Here is a 22,924-nt window from a genome sequence, read left to right on the forward strand (position 1 = left end):
ATAAGTACAAAATAAATGATCGGTCTTTGGAAGCGGTAACATCAGTCAAGAGTCTGGGTGTGACTATTGGAAATGATCTCAGATGGAATGATCAGGTTACACAAGTAACGGGCAAGGCTAACTCTAGGTTGCAGTTTATTGGTAGAATCCTGAAGCGATGCAGTCCTTCAACAAAGGAAGTAGCTCACAATACGTTAGTTCGTCCAGTCTTAGAGTATTGTTCGTCTGTATGAGACCCTTACCAGTTGGGTCTGATTCAAGAGATTGAGAAGGTCCAAAGAAGAGCAGCAAGATTCGTGACTGGTACGTTTAGCCATCGCGAGAACGTTACAAATCTCATAGAAAGTTTGAAGTGGGACATACTTGCAGATAGACGGCGCGCTAAACAGAAGGGGCTGCTCACTAAAATCCGAAATCCGATCTTCACCGAGGATGTAGAGCATATATTTTTACCACCAACTTTCAAATCGCGTAGTGATCATCATTCAAAGATAAGGGAAATAAGAGCTCGTACTGAGGCGTTCAGACAGTCGTTTTTCCCTCGCGCGATCCGTGAATGGGACAGGGGGGGGAGGGGGGGGGGGAATACGACTTTGGCGCGAATTGTGCCCTCCGCCACACACCGCTTGGTGGCTAGCGGAGTATATATGTAGATGTAGATATCTCTTTGTCTCCCTTGTACCACGCCCCCCCCCCCCCCCCCCCCCCACACACACACACGTGCTCCAGTACCTGATGTCTTCAGCTGCCAGAGACGGTAGGCATGTGCGTGTGAGGTGTATTTGCGTGAGTGTTGGTATATTAAACACTTCTACATCTGTCAAGTTGCCTTCTACTGCTCTGACAGAAAACTTGGCTGCCTATCTGGAAGTCAGTGTAACTTCGAAGTTTCCTGAACACCGCTGAACAACCTATTCATAAACTAGGCTAGAACAAATTTTGAGCAGCGCGGGATTAGCTGAGCGGTCTAAGGCGCTGCAGTCATGGACTGTGCGGCTGATCCCGGCGGAGGTTCGAGTCCTCCCTCGAGCATGGGTGTGTGTGTTTGTCCTTAGGATAATTTAGGTTAAGTCGTGTGTAAGCTTAGGGACTGATGACCTTAGCAGTTAAGTCACATAAGATTTCACACACATTTGAACCAATTTTGAAATAAACCATAGACTCGTTATTACTGACGGTGAAGTGTATATTGTCTACTCGATTCCTAGTAAGTCTGAGATTGATAATCACCCAATTCTGGATTTCTAAGGATCTTTGCTGCTCGTTAAAGTTTGATGGTATTCTGTCTTGGGTACGTTCCCATTGCAGTTAAATTTTTCCTTCGCGATACAGAAACGTGTAGTGATGATACACGTGAACAACACTTCACACTAATGATCGCGAATGGAAAAGATCACGAATCGAGCACAGCTGACTACTGAACTGCTGCAGCACGTAAACAACAACAGTTGGACGATCGCATGAGTGCTGGCTACAACTGCCTAATGCTGTGTCATTCCTTACAACAAAAGGTTGTTACTGTATCTTGCTGATGCTTTTTTCCATGAAGCATGTTTCAAATATAAAAACAACGAGAGATTATTAGCTTTTGAAATATGATTGTACAGACCAATGCTGAAGATAGCGGGATCGGATAACTTAAGAGGAGATACTGAGTCAAATCAGGGAGGAAAGCCGCATCAAGGAATACTCACCAACCGGTTTTCTATTACATCGGTTCTTTTCGTACCCAGTTTAATCTGACAGTTAAAACCGCTTAAAACATCCAGTTTCTGATATACCTGGTTTTCGGTTTTTTCATGCCGTACACAGTAAACATACCAGAGTGCGCCTGAGAGCTTTTAGCAAGATCAGTGTGTATTATTTTATTTGTATTTGGGAAAAGGGAACGTTTATTTAATTTCTATGATAATGAGGTAAATCACCAACAAGTTTAATATTTTTACATACAGGATCATCCTTGATCCATATACATGCACGTTCCTGCTCCTTAATTTTACGATGATTCCTGGTCCTTTGGCTTCGAACAAAGATTGAAACATTCTAATGAGGGTGGAAGAATATGAGATCTCGATCGATAAGGGGTCGAGGCTGCGGCAGAAATCGGTCTCACTATCTCCAGAAAACATGGCGAAAGAGAGGGGACGACAAATGGTCACACGTTGCTGACAGCCCTGCATCGTCACCAATGGACGGCGTCAGTTTTTCACCCTGAAGCAAGCACAAAATTAAGGGTGCAGTTATTATCTCGAGTTTAAAGCACGTAGGTAAATCATATCTTTATGAATCAAATTTACCTTCTCTACCAACGAACGTCGTGGATGTTTTCTCCTTATATAAACGCCCAGGTTTGTCGTGCCCTATTTTTAGTCTTTTTAAAGCAAATGGAGAATGTACACTGAGTAAATTTTTTTGAAATTAGAGAGCTTACCGTTCTGCAGTACAACTGACGACCGAGGAATTACTGTACGGACCAGGTGGGGGCACGTAACACTGTTCGTACACATCTACCATCTATGGGCCGTGCCACACGCCAACAGGTACACTATTGTCTCTGCAATGCTGTATCGATACTTATGTCACACATTTGTATGTCGATTCTCACTATTGGCATCGTTATTAAAATAATGCTGATCACTAGCTCCAATTTCAAAAATAATCCAATGCTTCAAAGCAATGGAAATTTTACGAATAAACGTTATTAGTTTTTTAAAAAAAGGTTTCATTTAAAAAACAAAAATTTCAGCACTGCTGTTACGTCAAATTGATATGTCAGTTTTTCATTCGATTATTAGCAGAAAATGGAAAAACTATTATAACCAAGACCAAAGAAATATGGAAAAATACCGATTATTCAGAACTAAAATACCGGTGTTGCTTTTAACCAGTCGGTTTTTCCCATCCCCATCTAGTAGTTGGTTGTTTGTCCACTGGTGCAACGCGACGTTTTGGCTACAGATGGATGACAATTACGTTGCACGTTCTTCGTCAACTGACGCAACTCTTTTGTGACGTGCGACCGTCTCAAAAGTGCTGATCTTTCTCAGTCTGGTCCACAGCGCCAGTCTACGCACCTCGTAATGTCCTCGTTGCGTATTGGGACTTGGGAAAGCGTCAAAGAAAGCGGAAATTCTGGACTCATCCATTCATTCGCTCTGATCATACGCGTTCAGGTTTTCTGCAAGCGCCAGAACCCGAACAAGTTCAAGGTAATTTATAGGATGCCGAAGAAGCTGTTTGAAGAACTTGCTGGAAACCTTCGACTAATCACTACAAAAAAAGTACACAAACTGGAGCAAAAATTCTCAGTTGAAGAAAGACTACTACTTACTCTGAGGTGAGATGCAGTTTATTAATCAATAGCTTTACCCGGCATCACTTTTCTGAGGCTCACAAGGGGAGGCCGCCAGTTGTGAAATTCAGATTCGATTCATACTGCGCATAATAAAAGCTCATGGCCAGAGGTGTAATGTGGCAAAGCACCAAGATGCACTTCTCAGCCGTTGTCGAGAAAATCGACAGTTAAAAAAAACCGTTGCGGTGAAATACTCTCGACGATTAATAAGTTTCTACAGCGTCGTGGCGCAGCGGTAAGCGATCGGGTTCGTAATCTGAACGTCGCCGGATCGAATCTCGCGCCATGCAATTTTTTTTTGTTATTAGTTTTTTTTAATTCAAATATATATAAAGTATTAATGAATTGCTTATGCATGTTGGTGAAGGCGGATCGCTCTCCAATTGTACCGCCTCCATTTTTCCGTTTTTTTTTTAACAGGGTGTACCAAAGCTCTCCCGTCCGCACTGATTTTCGACAATGTTATAAGTTGCGCTAGGGACCGCATCTACCTTCTTTCGAAGTTAGTAGGCAACTACGCTGTTATGCGGCGGCTCGTTTCGGCCCATTCAACATCTGTCATTCAAGTGTAACGAGCGAGTAACGGAATTTATATTTCATACCTGCCACAGCAAATTTGTGTTCGTGGGGTCTCTATTCTAATTCGAACGTTTGACTTACGCTATACGTGTTCGTTTCGGAATATCGTTTCTACGTCTTCCGTTAACTATACGTGGTTAACATATGAAGATAATTAATAACATTTGTGAAATACAACTTTGTTTGCGGAAAACATAATGATGTTCGAAGTCGCCAGTTTTTCCACGACAAACGACTTTCAACAACTTATTATATGCATAATTGTTGCAACTGATTGCCGGGAATTATATATATATATACATATATATACTTGAATTATAAAAAACAAATACTAAAAAAAAAGTTGCATAGCGTGAGATTCGATCCGGCGACCTTCGGATTACGAACCCGAGCGCTTATTGCTGCGCCACGACGCTATAGAGAATTACTAATCGAAGAGAGTATTTCACCGCAATGGTTTCTTTTAACTGTCGATTTTCTCGACAACGGCTGAGAAGTGCATCTTGGTGCTTTGCCACATTACACCTCTGGCCATGAGCTTTTATTATGCGCAGTATGAATCGAATCTGAATTTCACAATTGGCGGCCTCCCCTTGTCAGCCTCATGAAACAAAAGAGAGGCACACGTTTCTAATGTGTATGGGAACTGAACATAAGTCCTAATCTCCACCTCTCCCTGTCCATTCCCCCTTTCTTTTTCCGTCTCCTCCTCCTCCTCTCCCTCCATCTTCTCCTGCACCCCCCACCCCTAAGTCTATTGCCTCCTTCCTATCTCTATCTCTATCTCTCTCTCTGCCCACATTCCCATTCCCCCCCTCTTTGTGACAATCTCCTTCTCCCCATTTTCTTTGTCCATCTCCTCCCACCCCTCTGACCATCTTCTCTTCCCCCGTCTCTCTGACCCTAAGCCTTCTTTATTCTTACTGCAAATTCAGATTCTGTAGTATTCTTATCATAAACCAGTAAGTCATAAATACAACTTCCCTGTTTGCTAACGACATTTCACTATCATATGCTTTATTTACACACACACACACACACACACACACACACACACACACACACACACACACTGAAGAGCCAAAGAAACCAGTTCACCTGCCTCATATCGTGTAGGGTCCCCGCAAGCATGCAGAAGTGCCACAACACGACGTGGCATGTCTGAAGTAGTGATGGAGGAAATTGACACCATGAATCCTGCAGGGCTGTCCATAAATCCGTAGGGGGTGGAGATCTCTTCTGAACAGCAAGTTGCAAGGCATCCCAGATATGCTCGGTAACGTTCATTTCTGGGGAGCTTGGTGGCCAGCGAAAGTGTTTAAAATCAGAAGAGTGTTCACGGAGACACACTGTAGCAACTCTGGGCATGTGAGGTGTCGCATTGTCCTGCTGGAATTAACTAAGTCCGTCAGAATGCATGTGATCAGACAGGATGCTTATGTACGTGTCACCTGCCAGACTGGTATCTAGAAGCATCAGGGGTCCAATATCACTCCAACTGCACACGCCCCACACCATTGCAGAGCCTCCACCAGATTGAACAGTCCCCTGCTGACACGTCAATTTGAAACAAGACTTGTCCGACCAGCCAACATGTTTCCAGGCATCAACAGTCCAATTTCGGTGTTGATGGGCCCAGGTGAGGTGTGAAGCTTGTGTCGTGCAGTCATCAAGGGTACACGGGTGGGCCTTCGGCTCCGATAGCCCATATCGATGATGTTTCGTTGAATGGGTCGCACGCTGACACTTGTTGATAGCCCAGCATCGAAATCTGCAGCAATTTGCGGAAGGGTTGCACTTCTGTCACGTTCAACAATTGTCTTCAGTTACCGTTGGTCCCGTTCAAATTCAAAATGGTTCAAATGGCTCTGAGCACTATGGGACTTAACATCTGAGGTCATCAGTCCCCTAGAACTTAGAACTACTTAAACCTAACTAACCTAAGGACATCACGCACATCCATGCCCGAGGCAGGATTCGAACCTGCGACCGTAGCAGTCACGCGGTTCTGGACGGAAGCGCCTAGAACCGCTCGGCCACAGCGGCCGGCCAGGTCCCGTTGTTGAAGGATCTCTTTCCGGCCACAGCGATGTTGGAGACTTGATGTTATACTGGAGTCCTGATATTCATGGCATTCGTGAAATGATCGTACGGGAAAATCCCCACTTCATCGCTACCTCGGAGATGCTGTGTCTGATCGCTCGTGCATCGACTATTAACACCACGTTCAAACTCACTTAAATCTTGATAACCTGCCACTGTAGCAGCAGTAACCGATTTAACAACTGCGCCAGACAATTATCGTCTTATATAGGCGTTGCCGACCGCAGTGCTGTATTCTGCCTGTTTACATATCTGCATTTGAATACGCTTTCCTATACCAGTTTCGTTGGCGCCTCGGTGTAGATTACAACGTATAAAAGAAATTTATTTTGAAGAAAATCCACATACTTATAAAATTAAACTCTTTACATACGATATAATTATATTGTATTTAAAAAAAATTAACATGTGGAAATGAAAAATAACGATGTGAGTTCTTGGAACTCTCATCCATTGACTGATAGGTGCTGGGAATCTTGGGAAACAGATGGTCCGTGTTGTGTGACAGCCGGAATTGAGGCTACACGTTCGTGAGTTTAATATTGAAGGGGTATTTCACACAGTTATCCGTGGGCATAAAGAAGCTGACTTAATGATTTGGAGGATTCTAGAATACCATGTACCAATGGCAGCACTTCGCTTCTGAAGTGGCGAAATTGTTTTATCAGTCATGCTTTCCACATCAGTCAGGGGACTTTGTAAAAAATGTTTTCTCTGACTGTCTCCTGTGACATTACTCTGGTGATTACAGACGTTTGTAAAAGCTTTGTCGGCTGAAGATATTAGCTAATGGCCTTTTAACTTTTGCACGGGTAAGTACATATGTCAGGTGGGACTTAATGCTGGGTTGTGATGTCTGGGTTGGAGAGTTTTATTATCTGGAGAAGCATGTTCGTTTGATAACTCATCAGTTTCTTCTTCATCATCATTGATATGTGCTTTGGTGAGAGCCTTACTTTGCTGCTCAAGTGCTGAAGACAAATTTACAGCAACAGCTGCTAGCGAAGTTTCACTGGAAATTGTGGATCCTTATGCTGGTAATATGGTTTCTTCCATCTGCCTCATCTACGACCTGGTTTCAGATTCCTTCAAAATACTGTCCTCACGTTTCTCCACCTTTCCTAGCAGGAGGCAACTAAGAATAGTACATTACTGACTACCACCAATTTGTGCCTGCATTGACTAAAAGCTGCACCAAATTTCAGATAGCTATCAGCTATGGTATTCGTAAAAGGAACAATTTTTTTTTCAACGTTTCGAGTTTTATACAATTATTTTAAGTAATAAGTTGTGGCATTTTAAATATTTAGTAGAATTACCTTAAGTATAGCTAACAACTAAGAAGAAATGGTTCAATGAGACATGTGAACAAGCTGTGAGGGCCAGGAAGAGAGCAAGGGCGATGCACATGCTGGACAGACAATGCGCGGAACAAAAGGAAGCATTCAAGACCGTAAGAAGAGAAACAAACAGGATTCTGAGAACAGAAAAAAGAAAGTTCATTAACAGTATGGCTGATGAAATCTAAAAGGCAAATGCAATATCAGACAGCAGGAAAATGTTTCAGGTGTTGAATCCTGTGAGGGGTGGGCACAGAAACGAAGCTTTAGTTATTAATGATAACGATGGAAATATGCTAACAGACAAGAAAAAAATTCTGAGTAGGTGGAGAGAATATTTTGAAGAGTTATTAACTGCTGAAGATCCAGAGAGTGTCTTTCCACATGAGAATAATGCAGAGAGTGAAGGGGAAGCCGCAAACATTAAAGTGACTCAACAAGATGCAGAAAGAGCAATGAGGAAACTAAAGAATAATAAGGCACCGGGAGAAAATAGGATAACGGCAGAGATGTTGAAAGGAGGAGGAGGAGAAACACTTCAGAAAGAGCAATACAATCTCATTAAAAAAAATGTGGGTAAAAGAGAAAATCCCATAAGAATGGAAATCAGCCGTCATTATCCCACTGCATAAAAAGAACAGTAATAGATATTATAACAACTCCAGAGCATTTATCTCCTAATTTTGCCTCACAAAGTTCTATCTTTACTTGAAAAACTCACGCCATTCGCAAAATATATTGTAGAAGAGTACCAGGCAGGCTTCTAGGAACGACGGTCGACCATTCATCAAATTTTCACCATGAGGCAAATCTGGGAAAAGTGCTAGGAATTCAGCCATCGGTTTCTGGTGACGTTCGTGGACTTCTCAATGGTTTATGACAGTATACACAGATTAAGTATGTATAACATCCTGAGAGAGCTTGGTACTAGTGAAGTTAATAAATATGGTCAACGTGTGCACAGCGGAGACAAACTGGTTCAAATGGCTCTAGGCACTATTGGACTTAACATCTGAGGTCATCAGTCCCCTAGAACGTAGAACTACTTAAACCTAACTAACCTAAGGACATCACACACATCCATGCCCGAGGCAGGATTCGAACCTGCGACCGTAGCCGTCGCGCGGTTCCAGACTGAAGCGCCTAGAACCGCTCGGCCCACACAGGCCGGCTAACTCAGTGAGGTGCTGATAATAGCGTCTTTGTCGCCTTGGAGGCATTATTCACTAACATCAACTCAGCACGGCCAATCTCAAAGTTAACTAGTGGACGGCCGCTGTGGCCGAGCGGTTCTAAGCGCTTCATTCCGGAACCGCGCTGCTGCTATGGACGCAGGTTCGAATCCTACCTCGGGAATGGATGTGTGTCATGTCCTTAGGTTAGTTAGGTTTAAGTAGTTCTAAGTTATAGGGGACTGATGACCTCAGATGTAAAGTCCCATAGTGCTTAGAGCCATTTTGTTAACTAGTGCTCACTGCCGTTACAGCGCATATTTACAGCAAATCTGATTTGCATCTTCATGTGCTGCTACTATCGCCACTCTTACGTAACTGGCGTGAAATTTGACTAGACAATATCTTTCAGATGTTGAACCACGACTACCAACGTTTGTTAATGTCACACAGTTCCTTCTTGGTATTAAGATTTTTTCCGTCAGCTTACAAGTTGTTATTCAATTGTGCTGATGGCTGCAGTCGACTGTAATGGAAATTTCGTTGCAATTGAAACAGGCTATCCGGGAAGAAACAGTGACGGTGGAATTTCCAAAGTTTCATGACTGAACCATAGCCTACAAGAAAGAACTCTCAGAATGCCTGAAACTTGCACCTTACCTCATGACACTACAAGACCGAGATTACTTTTTTATTTTGTTGCTGGTGAAGCATTTCCTCTCAAGAAAAATCTCACGCGACAATATTCTAAAAAAAACTCGCGTCGCATGGATTCAACAAGCTGGAAGTCCCCTGCGGAAATAAGGAGTCATGATGTCTGTGTAGCTGTCCATAATTGGGAAGTGTGCCGGTGCTGAATGTTGTGCACAAACTGACCTCATAAATATTCGATGGGATTCATGTCGGGCGAACTGCATAGCCAAATCATCTGCTCGCATTGTCCAGAATGTTCTTCAAACCAGTCGCGAACAACTATGGTCCGGTGACAGGGCGCACTGTTATCCATAAAAATCCCATTGTTGAATGGTCTCAAGGTGTCCGAACTTAACCATTACCTGTCAATGATCGGTTCAGTTGGAGCAGAGGACCCAGTCCGTCCCGTGTAAATACAGCCCATACCATTATGGGACCACCATCAGCTTGCACAGTGCGTTGTTGATATCTTGGATCTGTGGATTCATAGTGTCAACGCCTCACTCGAATCTACCATCAGGTCTTACCAACTGAAATCAGGACTCTTCTGGTCAGGCCACAGTTTTCCAGTCGTCTAGGGTCCAACCTTTATGATCATGGGCCGAGGAGAGGTGGTGCAGGCGATGTCGTGCTGCTAGCAATGATCGTGTCAGAGGTCTGTTGCCATAGCCCATTAACTGTCCAATGGATTCGTTTGTCGTACGTCCCACATGGATTTCTGCGATTATTTAAGTCAGCGTTTCTTGTCTGTTAGCACAGACAACTCTACGCAAACGCCGCTGCTTTCGGTCGTTAAGCGAAGGCTGTCGGCCACTGCGTTGTCTGTGGTGAGAGGTAACGCCTGAAACTTGGTACTGTCGGCACTCTCGACAATGTGCACCTCGGGATACCGTATTCCCTACCGATTTCCAAAGTGGAATGTCCCATGCGGCTGTCTCAAACTACCACCCCTCATTCAAGGTCCGTTAATTCAATCTATGACTTTTTTCACCTCAGGATATAATGGCTCAGACTCGCAAGCTACTGCTCTCCGACACTCACGCGACACTTCGTTGCAGTTGCGTTGCACCATTGGATGAACGGCCTAAACAGATTGAAGTGGATATAAGCTGCAACAGTAGTAGAGAGAAGCCGGGACTTAAATAGGATAGATAAACAAATTTCGGAACTAATAACCACAACAATAACAAAAGCAACAACAACAACAACAACAACAACAACAACAATCACCACTACAGCTCAGATGGATTCTTTCCGGGTACCAACAATCTACTTACTGTATGAGCAAATATAGGCAGACATTCTGTTATGCATGCAAACAGAAACTGCACTCCTCTACTTACATACTTAATACTGCACTCACGCCCATAAGTTAAGGATAACGCTGATACACGGTGAAACAAAGCTCAGGTGGGCGGTTTTCGGTTTTAAATCACCTCAGGGTATGACCATGCAGTGCATTTGACCTGCAGTCGTCGCACGGTGGCGCTGGCAGCAGTCCACATACGCAGAGGTGTGTTGGTGCATGTCAGAGTACGGTGCAGCGAGTAATGGTACAGACTTATTCAGACGTGCTAATGGTGACTGTGTGTTGAAAATGGCTCAAAGAACACATATTGATAACGTTATGAGGGGTAGAATTCCAGGGCGACTGGAGGCTGGTCAAAAACAGCAGGTTGTAGCATGGGCGCTCTGTGTGCTACAAAGTGTGATCTCAAGATTATGGCATCGATTCCAGCAGACAGGAAACGTGTCCAGGCGCTCCAGTACGGGGCGTCCACAGTGTACAATACCACAAGAAGACCGATATCTCACCATCAGTGCCCACAGACGGCCACGGAGTACTGCAGGTAGCCTCGCTCGGGACCTTACCGCAGCCACTGGAACAGTTGTCTCCAGACACACAGTCTACAGACGACTGAACAGACACGGTTTACTCGCTCGTACACCTGCAAGGTGCATTCCACTGACCCCTGGTCACAGGAGAGCCCGTAAAGCCTGGTGTCAAGAACACAGTACATGGTCATTGGAACAGTGGTCCCAGGTTATGTTCACGGACGAGTCAAAATATAGTCTGAACAGTGATTCTCGCCGGGTTTTCATCTGGCGTGAACCAGGAACCAGATAACAACCTCTTAATGTCCTTGAAAGGGACCTGTTGGAGGTCGTGGTTTGATGGTGTGGGGTGGGATTATGATTGGTGCACGTACACCCCTGCATGTCTTTGACAGAGGTACTGTAACAGGTCAGGTGTATCGGGACGTCATTTTGCACCAGTATGTCCGCCTTTCCAGGGGTGCAGTGGGTCCCACCTTCCTCCTGACGGATGACAATGCACGGCCCCACCGAGCTGCCATCGTGGAGGAGTGCCTTGAAACAGAAAATATCAGGCGAATGGCGTGGCCTGCCTGTTCTCCAGACCTAAACATCATCGAGCACGGTTGGGATGCTCTCGATCGACGTATCACTGCACTTCTTCAAACCCCTAGGACACTTCAGGAGCTCCGACAGGCACTGGTGCAAGAATGACAGGCTATACCCCAGCAGCTGCTCGACCACCTGATCCGGAATATGCCAAACCGTTGTGTGGCCTGTGTACGTGTGCATGGTGACCATATCCCATATTGATGTCGGGGTACATGCGAAGGAAACAGTGGCGTTTTGTAGCACATGTGTTTCGGGACGGTTTTCTCAACTTATCACCAATACCGTGGACTTACAGGTCGGTGTCGCGTGTGTTCCCTATGTGCCTATGCTATTAGCGCCAGTTTTGTGTAGTGCCACATTGTGTGGCATCACATTCTGCAATTGTCCTAAATTTTTGAGCATGAGTATAGGATTGCAAGAACACTGCTAGCCAGCCATTCAAAGTGCAACAGCATGACGGTACGCAACAATCACCACGTTAGCATGAAACTTGATGCTTCGATATGCAAATTATTGTGCCGCAGAACAGTTTTCCGTGCGGATACTAGAAAGAGTGTTTAAGACATTCTGTGGCAACGCCAGAAGCAGACGACTGCTGTCTTTGAATCGTGTGGATTGTTCTGTTTTATCAATTTTGACTGTTCGTGTACCTATTCTGTGAGGCATAATTTGCACACCAGCCCAGCATTTGCCTTAACGAGCGTGGGAAAGACCCAGAGAACAACACACAGGCTGGCCGGTATGCCAGCTCAACTCCGTGATTTGCAAGCTAGCGTGCTGCGTGTTACGCTGTATGAGCACTTCCTTCCTATTATACAGCGTGAAACCAAAAAGATGTTTACCTTAAATGGATTTTCTCTTTTTTGTTTTTTCGTGGATTAAATCATAGCGCCCCGATATTAAATTTAGCAACTAAGGAAGATAACTTGCTGGATGGAAGTCTTTCAAGCCCTGGACCAACGGGATGCACCATCACGCTTGAAAATTGGAAGGCTATACGGGAAATTTGTAAGGACGAGGTCTGTTCAAGGGAGCAGCGGTAGAAAGAGATTACATTGATAGAAGGATATTACATTGAGCAACTGAGGAAGATAGCTGGCTGGATGGAAGTCTTTCAAGGCCTGGACCAACGGGATGCACCATCGCGCTTGAAAATTGGTAGGCTCTACAGGAAGTTTGTAAGGACGGGGTCTGTTCAAGGGAACAGCGGTACAAAGAGATCTGTCCGAACAGAAAGAAAATAACATCCTCCTCCAGGGAGCGACAGTAGCCAGCCCAACCAACTTCTCGGGCAAACTTTCTCTAGGGACTGACATTTCTCAAAGGTCAGTGGTTAGAATTTTGCACTACAGTTTAGGAATGAAACCATACCATTTGCAGATTGTGCAGCAGCTCACAAACACAGAGAAGCAAGTACGTGTGAGTGCTGCGCAATCTACCTTGGAAATGGCACACATGGAATCTGGCACTCTGTTCTCGTTTTCTGACGAAACAACATTCCACATCGGTCGTGGGAACAAGCACAACTGTGTTATTAAGGCGATCGAGCACCCCTTGGAAGTTCAGGAACACATACGCGATTCCCCTAAGGTGAACGTTTGGTGCCGGCCGCTGTGGCAGAGAGGTTCTAGGCGCTTCAGTCCGGTACCGCACTGCTGCTACGGTCGCAGGTTCGAATCCTGCCTCGGGCACGGATGTGTGTGATGTCCTTAGGTTGAGTTTAAGTAGTTCTAAGTCTAGGGGACTGATGGCGTAGCGGTTCTAGGCGCTTCAGTCCGGTACCGCATTGCTGCTACGGTCGCAGGTTCGAATCCTGCCTCGGGCACGGATGTGTGTGATGTCCTTAGGTTAGGTTTAAGTAGTTCTAAGTCTAGGGGACTGATGACCTCAGATGTTAAGTGGCTGGCTCTGAGCACTATGGGACTTAACATCTATGGTCATCAGTCCCCTAGAACTTAGAACTACTTAAACCTAACTAACCTAAGGACATCACACAACACCCAGTCAGCACGAGGCAGAGAAAATCCCTGACCCCGCCGGGAATCGAACCCGGGAATCCGGGCGTGGGAAGCGAGAACGCTACCGCACGACCACGAGCTGCGGACAGATGTTAAGTCTCATAGTGCTCAGAGCCATCTGAACCATCCACCTGAACGTCTGGTGTGCAGTGAGCAAACTTGGAATGATCGGACCGTTCTTTCTTTTGAAGAACATACCGTCAGGAGAGAGAATTACCTTGCCATGCTCAACACGTTCATGGAGGAGAAAGCGCCACTTGCCATTCTACATCGAGGGCATTGCCAGCATGACGGTACTCCTGCCCATCACAGTCGTATGGTTCAAGATTACCTTAACGACAGGTTCGGTGAAATTTCGACTGCTAGAGGTTGCCCTCTCGCATGGCCAGCATGTTCGCCTGACCTGACGCCATGTGATTTTTGCCTTCGGGGCATGGTCAAGGATATGCCAGCAAACTTGGACGACCTGGAGCACTGCATACTGAGGTCATCGCTTCTATCCCTGCCCCAACCGGCCCAGCAGGCCATACAGTCAACGATGGACAGCATCTACAAGAGTACCGAGCGAGATGGGAGCCAAATTGAAACCCTGTACCCAAGTCCCTGTCTTGTAATTTCACTTGATTAAACATCCATTTAATATTAACATCTCTATGCCTCACCCTGCACAAGTAAGTAAAATTTCATTATTTGCTACGCTTACTGGTACCCCAATTTAATGGTCAGTAGCGTCTTTTCCATCAGTGAAGGCAGTAAGTACCTCAGTAGATGTGAGAGCACTGGCGTAGGGAAGCTGAGAAGCCAGAAGAAACGAGCAAACTAGAATAGCCGTGCACCGAGAGAAGCCGGTCTTGTGGTGGCCGGTGGTGTCTTCTGCTCTTGGGTTTTCTTCATGTTCCCTCCTCCACATCATCTTGGTGCCGCCAAGGTGGTCCACCAGCTCTCTTGGGAGTCGTGAGAAACACGCCGCACACGCTGTTGTCCGCTCTACCTGCAAATAAAAAAGACAGACTCAGAAAGGTTATCCCATTTAGATCTGTACTTTGTGGACGAAAGTCTGCAGATACCAATCAATGCGTAAGTAAAGGGTGCGTCATGAATCAGGCCTGGATATCTCCGTCGAAAGAGCAACTCCCCAGAGGCATGGATTCCAGATTCTAATGCTCGTCTGGAACACTGTTTAAAAATTTTCTCATAAACTGTTTTGTGTTTATATCAGCATAGTGTACCGTTTGGCAGATGGATTAATTTTGTATTTGGATTTGGATTGGTTGGGGGAAGAGACCAAACAGCGAGGTCATTGGTCTCACCGGATTAGGCAAGGACCGGGAAGAAAGTCGGCCGTGCCCTTTCAAAGGAACCATCCCGGCATTTGCCTGGAGCGATTTAGGGAAATCACGGAAAACCTAAACCAGGATGGCCGGACGCGGGATTGAACCGCCGTCCTCCCGAACGCGAGTCCAGTGTGCTAACCACTGCGCCACCTCGCTCGGTAATCTTGTATTAAGGAAGTGTAATTGAACTTCATGCTTCCAAGAATGAACTTTAGGGCGAGCTATTAAACGATATTTGCCAAGATGACTTACAACTTCTCCACCAGTTTATAAAGCTATGGCTAGTGCAGGCTCTGAATGTAAACAGTGAGGGAGAAATTCTGTATTATATTTCATACGAGGGGCTTTTGAAGAGTCCATGCAAAGTCCGACATGGCACCACCCGCGCGTCTCGACGTCATGTTTAGTTAGTCGCATCTTTGGAAAGAACGCACACCAAGTTTCAGCCATACTGGCGTTCGTGTGAGTCAAGGAAGTAGAGTATTTGTCAAAAAATGAACAAAAAAGAATTTCGTGTGGTGATTAAACATTACTTTATGAAAGGCAAAACGCCTCAGCAGACTAAAGAGAAGCTTGATAAACATTACGGTGACTTTGCACCTTCGATTAGAACAGTTTATATGTGGTTTCAAAATTTTCGGAGTGGCCATATGGGCACATGTGATACTGAACGTTCTGGACGCGCTGTGGAGGTTACGACTCCAGAAATCATCGATAAAATCCATGATATGGTGATGGATGATTTCTAGTGCTGTGGGCATCTCGAATGAACGGGTACATAATATTTTGCATAAACATTTGGACATGAGAAAGCTACCCGCAAGATGGGTTCCGCAATTGCTCACGCTTGACCAAAAACAGAATCGTGTGAAGTGTTGCAAGGCTTGTTTGCAGCTTTTCAGGAAGAATCTGCAAGACTTTAAGCGTCGTTTCGTCACTGTGGATGAAACATTGATACATTACTATACTCCTGAGACCAAACAACAATCTAAACAACGGGTTACCAAGGGAGAATCTGCACCAAAAAAGGCGAAGACCATTCCTTCAGCCAGAAAGGTTATGGCGGCTGTATTTTGGGATTCACAAGGGATAATCCTCATTGACTATCTGGAAAAGGATAAAACTATTACAGGTGCATATTATTCATCGGTATTGGACCGTTTGAAAACCAAGCTGCAAAAAAAACTCCGGCGATTGGACCGCAAAAAAGTCTTTTTCCATCACGACAATGCACCAGCACACACCTCAGCAGTTGTGGTCGCAAAATTAATGGAAATAGGTTTCCAACTCGTTTTACATCTCCCCTGTTCTCCTGGCTTGGCTTCCTCGGACTACTATTTGTTCCCCAATCGGAAGAAATGGCTGGCGGGACAAAGATTTTATTCAAACGAGGAGGTGATTTGCAGCAACTAATAGCTATTTTGCAGAGTTAGATAATTCCTATTATTCGGAAGGGATCAACAAATTAGAGCAGCGTTGGACGAAGTGTATAAGTCTAAAAGTAGACATGTCGAAAAATAAAAAAGGTTTACCCCAAACATGTAAGAAGTTTTTATTTTTGCGCGTACTTTGCCAATGCCCCTCGTAAACAATTGCTGTAAAGCACTTGATTGTATCATATGTTACTGAAGATTTTGTTTCAGAATAGATCTGGTGGATTACAGGGTATGTCTCTCTTCTGTGTAGTCGGCTGCCATCACACAAAACCTACACTATAAGAAAAAAAAAGAAGAACGACGCACCACGAAGCAATGATACGAATGCGACGGAAATCGATAGATGTGATGTATATGTACAGACAAACGATGATTACAATTTCGTAAAGGTTAGATGATTCAGTCAAGAGAAACAGCTTCACAAACTAAGCAAGTAAATAACGCATTGGTCCACCTCTGGCCCTTATGCAAGCAGTTATTCGGCTTGCCATTGGTTGATCGATTCATATGATGCCCTTCTGAGGGATAGCATACCAAATGCTGTGCAACCTGCGCGTTAGATCTCCAAAATCACAACTGAATGGAGGGCCGTACCCTTAATGCTGCAAACGTTCCCAGCTAGGGAACTGGCGACTTTGCTGGGCAAGGTAGGGCTGGGCAAGCACAAAGACAAGCAGTAGAAACTGTTGCCATACGTTGGAAGCCATTATGTTGCTGAAATGTGAGGCCAGGATGACCTGCCACGAAGGGCAATAAAATGGGGAGTTGAATATAGTCGACAACTGTACTTCTGTGCTGTAATGGTGCCACGGGTGACAACCTAAAGTGTAAGGCTGTGAAAAGAAATCGCACCCCAGAACACTTCTCCTGGTAGTCGGGATGAACGGCGGGCAACAGTCAGACTGGTATCCCACCGCTATCCAGAGCGTTTCCAAATACATATACTACTCGCCATTAAAATTGCTACACCACGAAGATGACGTGCTACAGACGCGAAATTTAACCGACAGGAAGACGATGCTGTGAGATGCAAATGATTAGCTTTTCTGAGCATTCATACAAGGTTGGAGTCGGTGGCGACACCTACAACGTGCTGACATGAGGAAAGTTTCCAACCGATTTCTCATACACAAACAGCAGTTGACCGGCGTTGCCTGCTGAAACATCGCTGTGATGCCTCGTGTAAGGAGGAGAAATGCGTACCATCACGTTTCCGACTTTGATAAAGGTCGGATTGTAGCCTATCGCGATTGCGGTTTATCGTATCGCGATTGCGGTTTATCGTATCGCGATTACGGTTTATCGTATCGCGACATTGCTGCTCGCGTTGGTCGAGATCCAATGACTGTTAGCAGAGTATGGAATCGGTGGGTTCAGGAGGGTAATACGGAACGCCGTGCTGGATCCCAACGGCCTCGTATCACTAGCAGTCGAGATGACAGTCATCTTATCCGCATGGCTGTAACGGATCGTGCAGCCACGTCTCGAACCCTGAGTCAACATATGGGGACGTTTGCAAGACAACAACCAACTGCACGAACAGTTCGACGACGTTTGCTGCAGCATGGGCTGTCAACTCGGAGACCATGGCTGCGGTTACCCTTGACGCTGCATCACAGACAGGAGCGCCTGCGATGGTGTACTGCACGACGAACGTGGGCGCACGAATGGCAAAACGTCATTTTTTCGGATGAATCCAGGTTCTGTTTACAGCATCATGATGGCCGCATCCGTGTTTGGCGACATCGCGGTGAACGCACATCGTGTATTCGTCATCGCCATACTGGCGTGATCACCCGGCGTGATGGTATGGGGTGCCATTGGTTACACATCTCCTTGACGGCGCTTTGAACAGTGGACGTTACATTTCAGATGTGTTACGACCCGTGGCTCTACCCTTCATTCGATCCCTGCGAAACCCTATATTTCAGCAGGGTAATGCACGACCGCAAGTTGCACGTCCTGTACTGGCCTTTCTGGATACATAAAATGTTCGACTGCTGCCCTGGCCAGCACATTCTCCAGATCTCTCACCAATTGAAAACCGCTGGTCAATGGTGGCCGAGCAACTGGCTCGTCACAATACGCCAGTCACTACTCTTGATGAACTGCGGTATCGTGTTGAATCTGCATGGGCAGATGAACCTGTACACGCCATTCAAGCTCTGACTCAATGTCCAGGCGTATCAAGGCCGCTATTACGGCCAGAGGTGATTGTTCTGGGTACTGATTTCTCAGGATCTATGCACCCAAATTGCGTGAAAATGTAATCACATGTCAGTTCTAGTATAATATATTTGTCCAATGAATACCCGTTTACCATCTGCATTTCTTCTTGGTGTAGCAATTTTAATGGCCAGTAGTGTATTTGCCGGTCATCGAGACTCAGTATCGAAGCGACACTCAGCACTGAAAACTATTCTACCCCAGTCAATGAGATTCCAGGCCAGAGACGTGTCTGAAGATGCCCTGGATGGTGGTGGGATAACAACCGGACTGTCGCCCGCCATACGACCTTCCTACCAGGAATCCGGGGTTCCATTTCAGTTCATTTCATTTCATAGCAAAACCCATTTGGTTTCATCCGTGGCATCCTTACAGCACAGCGGTACATCGAAGATATTCTAAGCGATGCTTTGTTTCTCTTCATGGCAAGCCGTCCTGAGCTTACATTTCGGCCGGGTAATGTCCGAGCGCACATGGTGAGAGTTTCTACTGCTTGTCTTAGTGCTTGCCAAGATCGCCGAGAAAGAACGTTTCGGGCATTACAGACAGGGTCCTCCAGTTAGCTCGGGATTTCTACGATCTAACGCGCCAATCTCTCTGGAGGAGATCCAACAATTTTATCAGTCAATGCCAATCCGACTAGTCCGCAGCTCGTGGTCTCGCGGTCGCGTTCTCGCTTCCCGAGCATGGGGTCCCGAGTTCGATTCCCGGCGGGGTCAGTGATTTTCACCTGCTTCGAGATGACTGGGTGTTTGTGTTGTCCTAATCATTTCATCTTCACTCATGAAAGCGGCGAGATTTGGCTGAGCAAAGGTTGGGAATTTGTACGGGCGCTGATAACCGCGCAGTTGAGCGCCCCACGAACCAAACATCATCATCATCATCATCACCAATCCAAATAGCTGCTAGTGTAAGGGCCAGGAGTGGACCAGTACATTATTAACTTGTTCAACTTGTGAAACTCCTTCTCTTGAATAAATCATCCAATTTTTCTGAAATCGTAATCATTTGTTTGTATAGGTGCATCACCACTACCGATTTCCGTCCCAAACGAATAATTCCTTCATGGTACGTGGTTAATTTTTTTTTTTTTTTTTTTTTTTTTTTTTTTTATGCCGGGTGTAGTTCACAGCTGCGACAAAGGTTTGGTTTTTCAGGGAAACAGCTGAAGGAGCCTGTAGGTACGGAGTCAGTCGGATTCATTGTTTTTCCGGTAATTTTCAGGTGATAATACAATGCTTCTGAGCCACTGCAGAGTAGGAGAGAGAGTATTGTCATAAATAACGATATACGCTGATAGAACCACATGAACGCCATCGACTAGGAAGACAATTGAAAAAATTGAATGGCTTTCCGGCTTCACGAATAATAAACGGTGCTGGGGAAATGAGCAAGAGAAATCAGTAAGGGCTGAGCAGAGCAAATTTGCGAGATGGTGTGTTTTTTTTTTTTTTGTGCTGGACTACACTACGCATGATAAGTCGCACCATGTTTCGTTGTTCAGTGACACATTCTGGAAGGTGGATAGGTCATTTTTATTTTTGGATGTTATCGATGTGCACGTCAGAGAGAGAACAGGTTACGTTACTGTTATGGTCTTGTCGTGGCACACCGACTGATACATTCTTGGTAAAAGTGTGGTAGTTAGGTGATGGACGTATTCAGTACTGCTGTGTTGACATGTGATTATATTTGTTAGATGAAGAAAAATTTATTGTAAAGGACACCAAGTATGAATATGATGTATGTATTGGAAGGCGAAAACAACACAAATTTCTAATAATGTTATCTTTTGAAGAGAAGAAGTTTGAGATAAGGCTGCAGCACTGTGCAACTAGACGGAATGATTGTCAGCTACTTGCTTGGAGCTGAGAGAGAGACCATCACACTTCCCTGAATCACGCATTAAGATGGTTCAAATGGCTCTGAGCACTATGGGACTTGACATCTGAGGTCATCAGTGCCCTAGAACTTAGAACTACTTAAACCTAACTAACCTAAGGACATTACACACATCCATGCCCGAGAAAGGATCCGAACCTGGGACCGTAGCAGTCTAGCGGTTCCAGACTGAAGCGCCTTGAACCGCTCGGCCACCGCGGCCGGCACGCATTAAGATATTAGCTGGTTAATCTGTTTGGTTTTTATAGAAATTCTCTCTTAACAGTGTACCCTTTTCAAGTAAGTGTTCACTTTGTTAAGCACAGTATAGTTCAGATAAATGTTGTGTGTGAATATCACACGAAATTTTACTCTGTCTTTACGAACACGTAATTCACTCTAAAACTGTTGTCTTGGAATATAATTTCATACAAATCGTTATTCTCCCCATTTCAATGTTTAAAGAAGGTTTATCATTATGCATTACCACGTTGCGCCATCTGGTATACAACAGTTGGAATATTTATTTACAAATAGAACTCTAGCTTAGCCGCTGCCTGCTTCCTGTTTTGCTATTGTGCTTTTCAGAAATCTGAAACAATATGGTCAAGACATGAGATAAGTGAGAATTTTGATTAGGGCCAGATAATTGTTTTACTTCAGTTGCACATGTAAGATAAAGACAAGTTGTGTGCAGGCCAGTTACGGTTCAATTCAAATTAGGTTCTGTTTACTCACAGGTCAGTATACAATAACAGTTTGTAGGTACATAGTTTTGCTAATACATAGAATTTATATAGAGTGGAAGATAAATCTGGGGTCAATTTAATATAGAAACATATAGTGGGGAAGTTACAATTCTAACACACTGGTTGTAATATATACCTAGGCAAGAACAAAAGTAGATGACACTGAGCAGGAGGTACTGAAAAAAGTCTTTCGACGATTTGTGGTACCCATTAAAGAAACAAAGATTCGATGCTTTGTGGTACCCATTAAAGAAACAAAGATGGGTAACTCCACACCAGACCACCGCAAGAACAGGAGCCCCCTAACACAGAAGCTATGCAAAAGGCTCTTGTGGCTAACACAAGTTTTAAAACTTCGTGAGAGAAATTACGTGCCAACAATGCAGACTTCAGGCCAGACAAAGTAGAAGCTGGTTAAGCAACAATAAAGTGTGAAATTCTGAGTTAGGCGATCTTAAGGGTACACTCAAGGAAGACATACGTAGTGAGTGTCAGAAACAGTTGTAAACCATATACTGCTGATCTCGAGATAGGGCTAACAAAAAAGGATTGATGAGCTGCCCAAGGACTGCTTAGAAAACCATGAATCTTTTGAAAAATTGGTAGACAAGTGTGAGCAAAAAATTGAGAATGTCGACACTGAATTTGGGAAGTAACACAAAAAGATCGTATGAGATCTCGTTAGAGAAACGGAAGCCAGAATACGACAGACAAAGATTATAGTTGAGGCTGTGGAAGCTGATATCGAGATAGGGCTAACAAAAAAGGATTGATCAGCTTCCCAAGGACTGCTTGGAAAACCATGAATCTTTTGAAAAATTGGTAGACAAGTGTGAGCAAAAAATTGAGAATGTCGACACTGAATTTGGGAAGTAACACGAAAAGATACTATGAGATCTCGTTATAGAAACGGAATCCAAAATACTACAGACTAAGATTATAGTTGAAGCTGTGGAAAATAAGGTCGTAGATGTAACTAACACGCAGAAATTAGTGTTGAATTTTCATGAAGATCGAATGTGTCGTTTGGAACGAAGGGAATCAGCTGTACGCTTACCAACAGTAATGTTACACAGTCGGTGTCTCACGACGCAGCTTTTGTTAACCATCGTCAATTTCTAAGGTTCGATCCTGATGAGCAAAGCCATCTCTCATATTTCTGGAACTGTTTCGAAAATGTACTGTCACGGAAATGGTCCGAGTGGGAGCGGATTTCATTCATTTGCAGCAATTTCGCTGGATATGCTCTACGATGTCCAGCTGAGATTACGTTAAAGTGCAACACTCCCGCAGAATTTAAAATTGAGTTTTTGAACAAATATTGGTATGCTATCAAACAGAATGATGATGTGCGAGATTTCTGGGGTGAAGCAAAGTTTAACCTGGGACAAGAACCTGTATAAAAAAAGAGTAGTATGCGTGTAAATGGATGTATAAGTTGTCATATTTACGTGAAAAACAAACACGAACTTGCAAGTCCCCAAAGAGGCTACCATGGTGTTGCCATACATGGGTAATTTCAGCAATAAATACCAAGAGGTTTTCCGAGTACTTGGAGTGTATAGAGTTGCGGCAACTGAGGCGCACCACCAACAAGATAACAGACCGCTC

General features: G+C 44.7%; 1 protein-coding gene across 2 annotated transcripts in view; it reads right to left on the minus strand.

Moving 5' to 3' along the window:
• Window positions 1–22,924, minus strand: part of LOC124552607 (aminopeptidase N-like) — a 272,739-nt gene that overhangs the window by 230,706 nt on the left and 19,109 nt on the right. For both annotated transcript variants that reach the window (XM_047126932.1, XM_047126933.1), the window contains exon 2: window positions 14,448–14,678. In XM_047126932.1, the coding sequence (XP_046982888.1) occupies window positions 14,448–14,600 (153 nt within the window). In that variant the 5' untranslated portion in view covers window positions 14,601–14,678. The remainder of the gene's footprint in view (window positions 1–14,447; window positions 14,679–22,924) is intronic.

Source organism: Schistocerca americana, chromosome 10 (genome assembly GCF_021461395.2).
Source record: "Schistocerca americana isolate TAMUIC-IGC-003095 chromosome 10, iqSchAmer2.1, whole genome shotgun sequence".
NCBI classification, from domain to species: domain Eukaryota; kingdom Metazoa; phylum Arthropoda; class Insecta; order Orthoptera; family Acrididae; genus Schistocerca; species Schistocerca americana.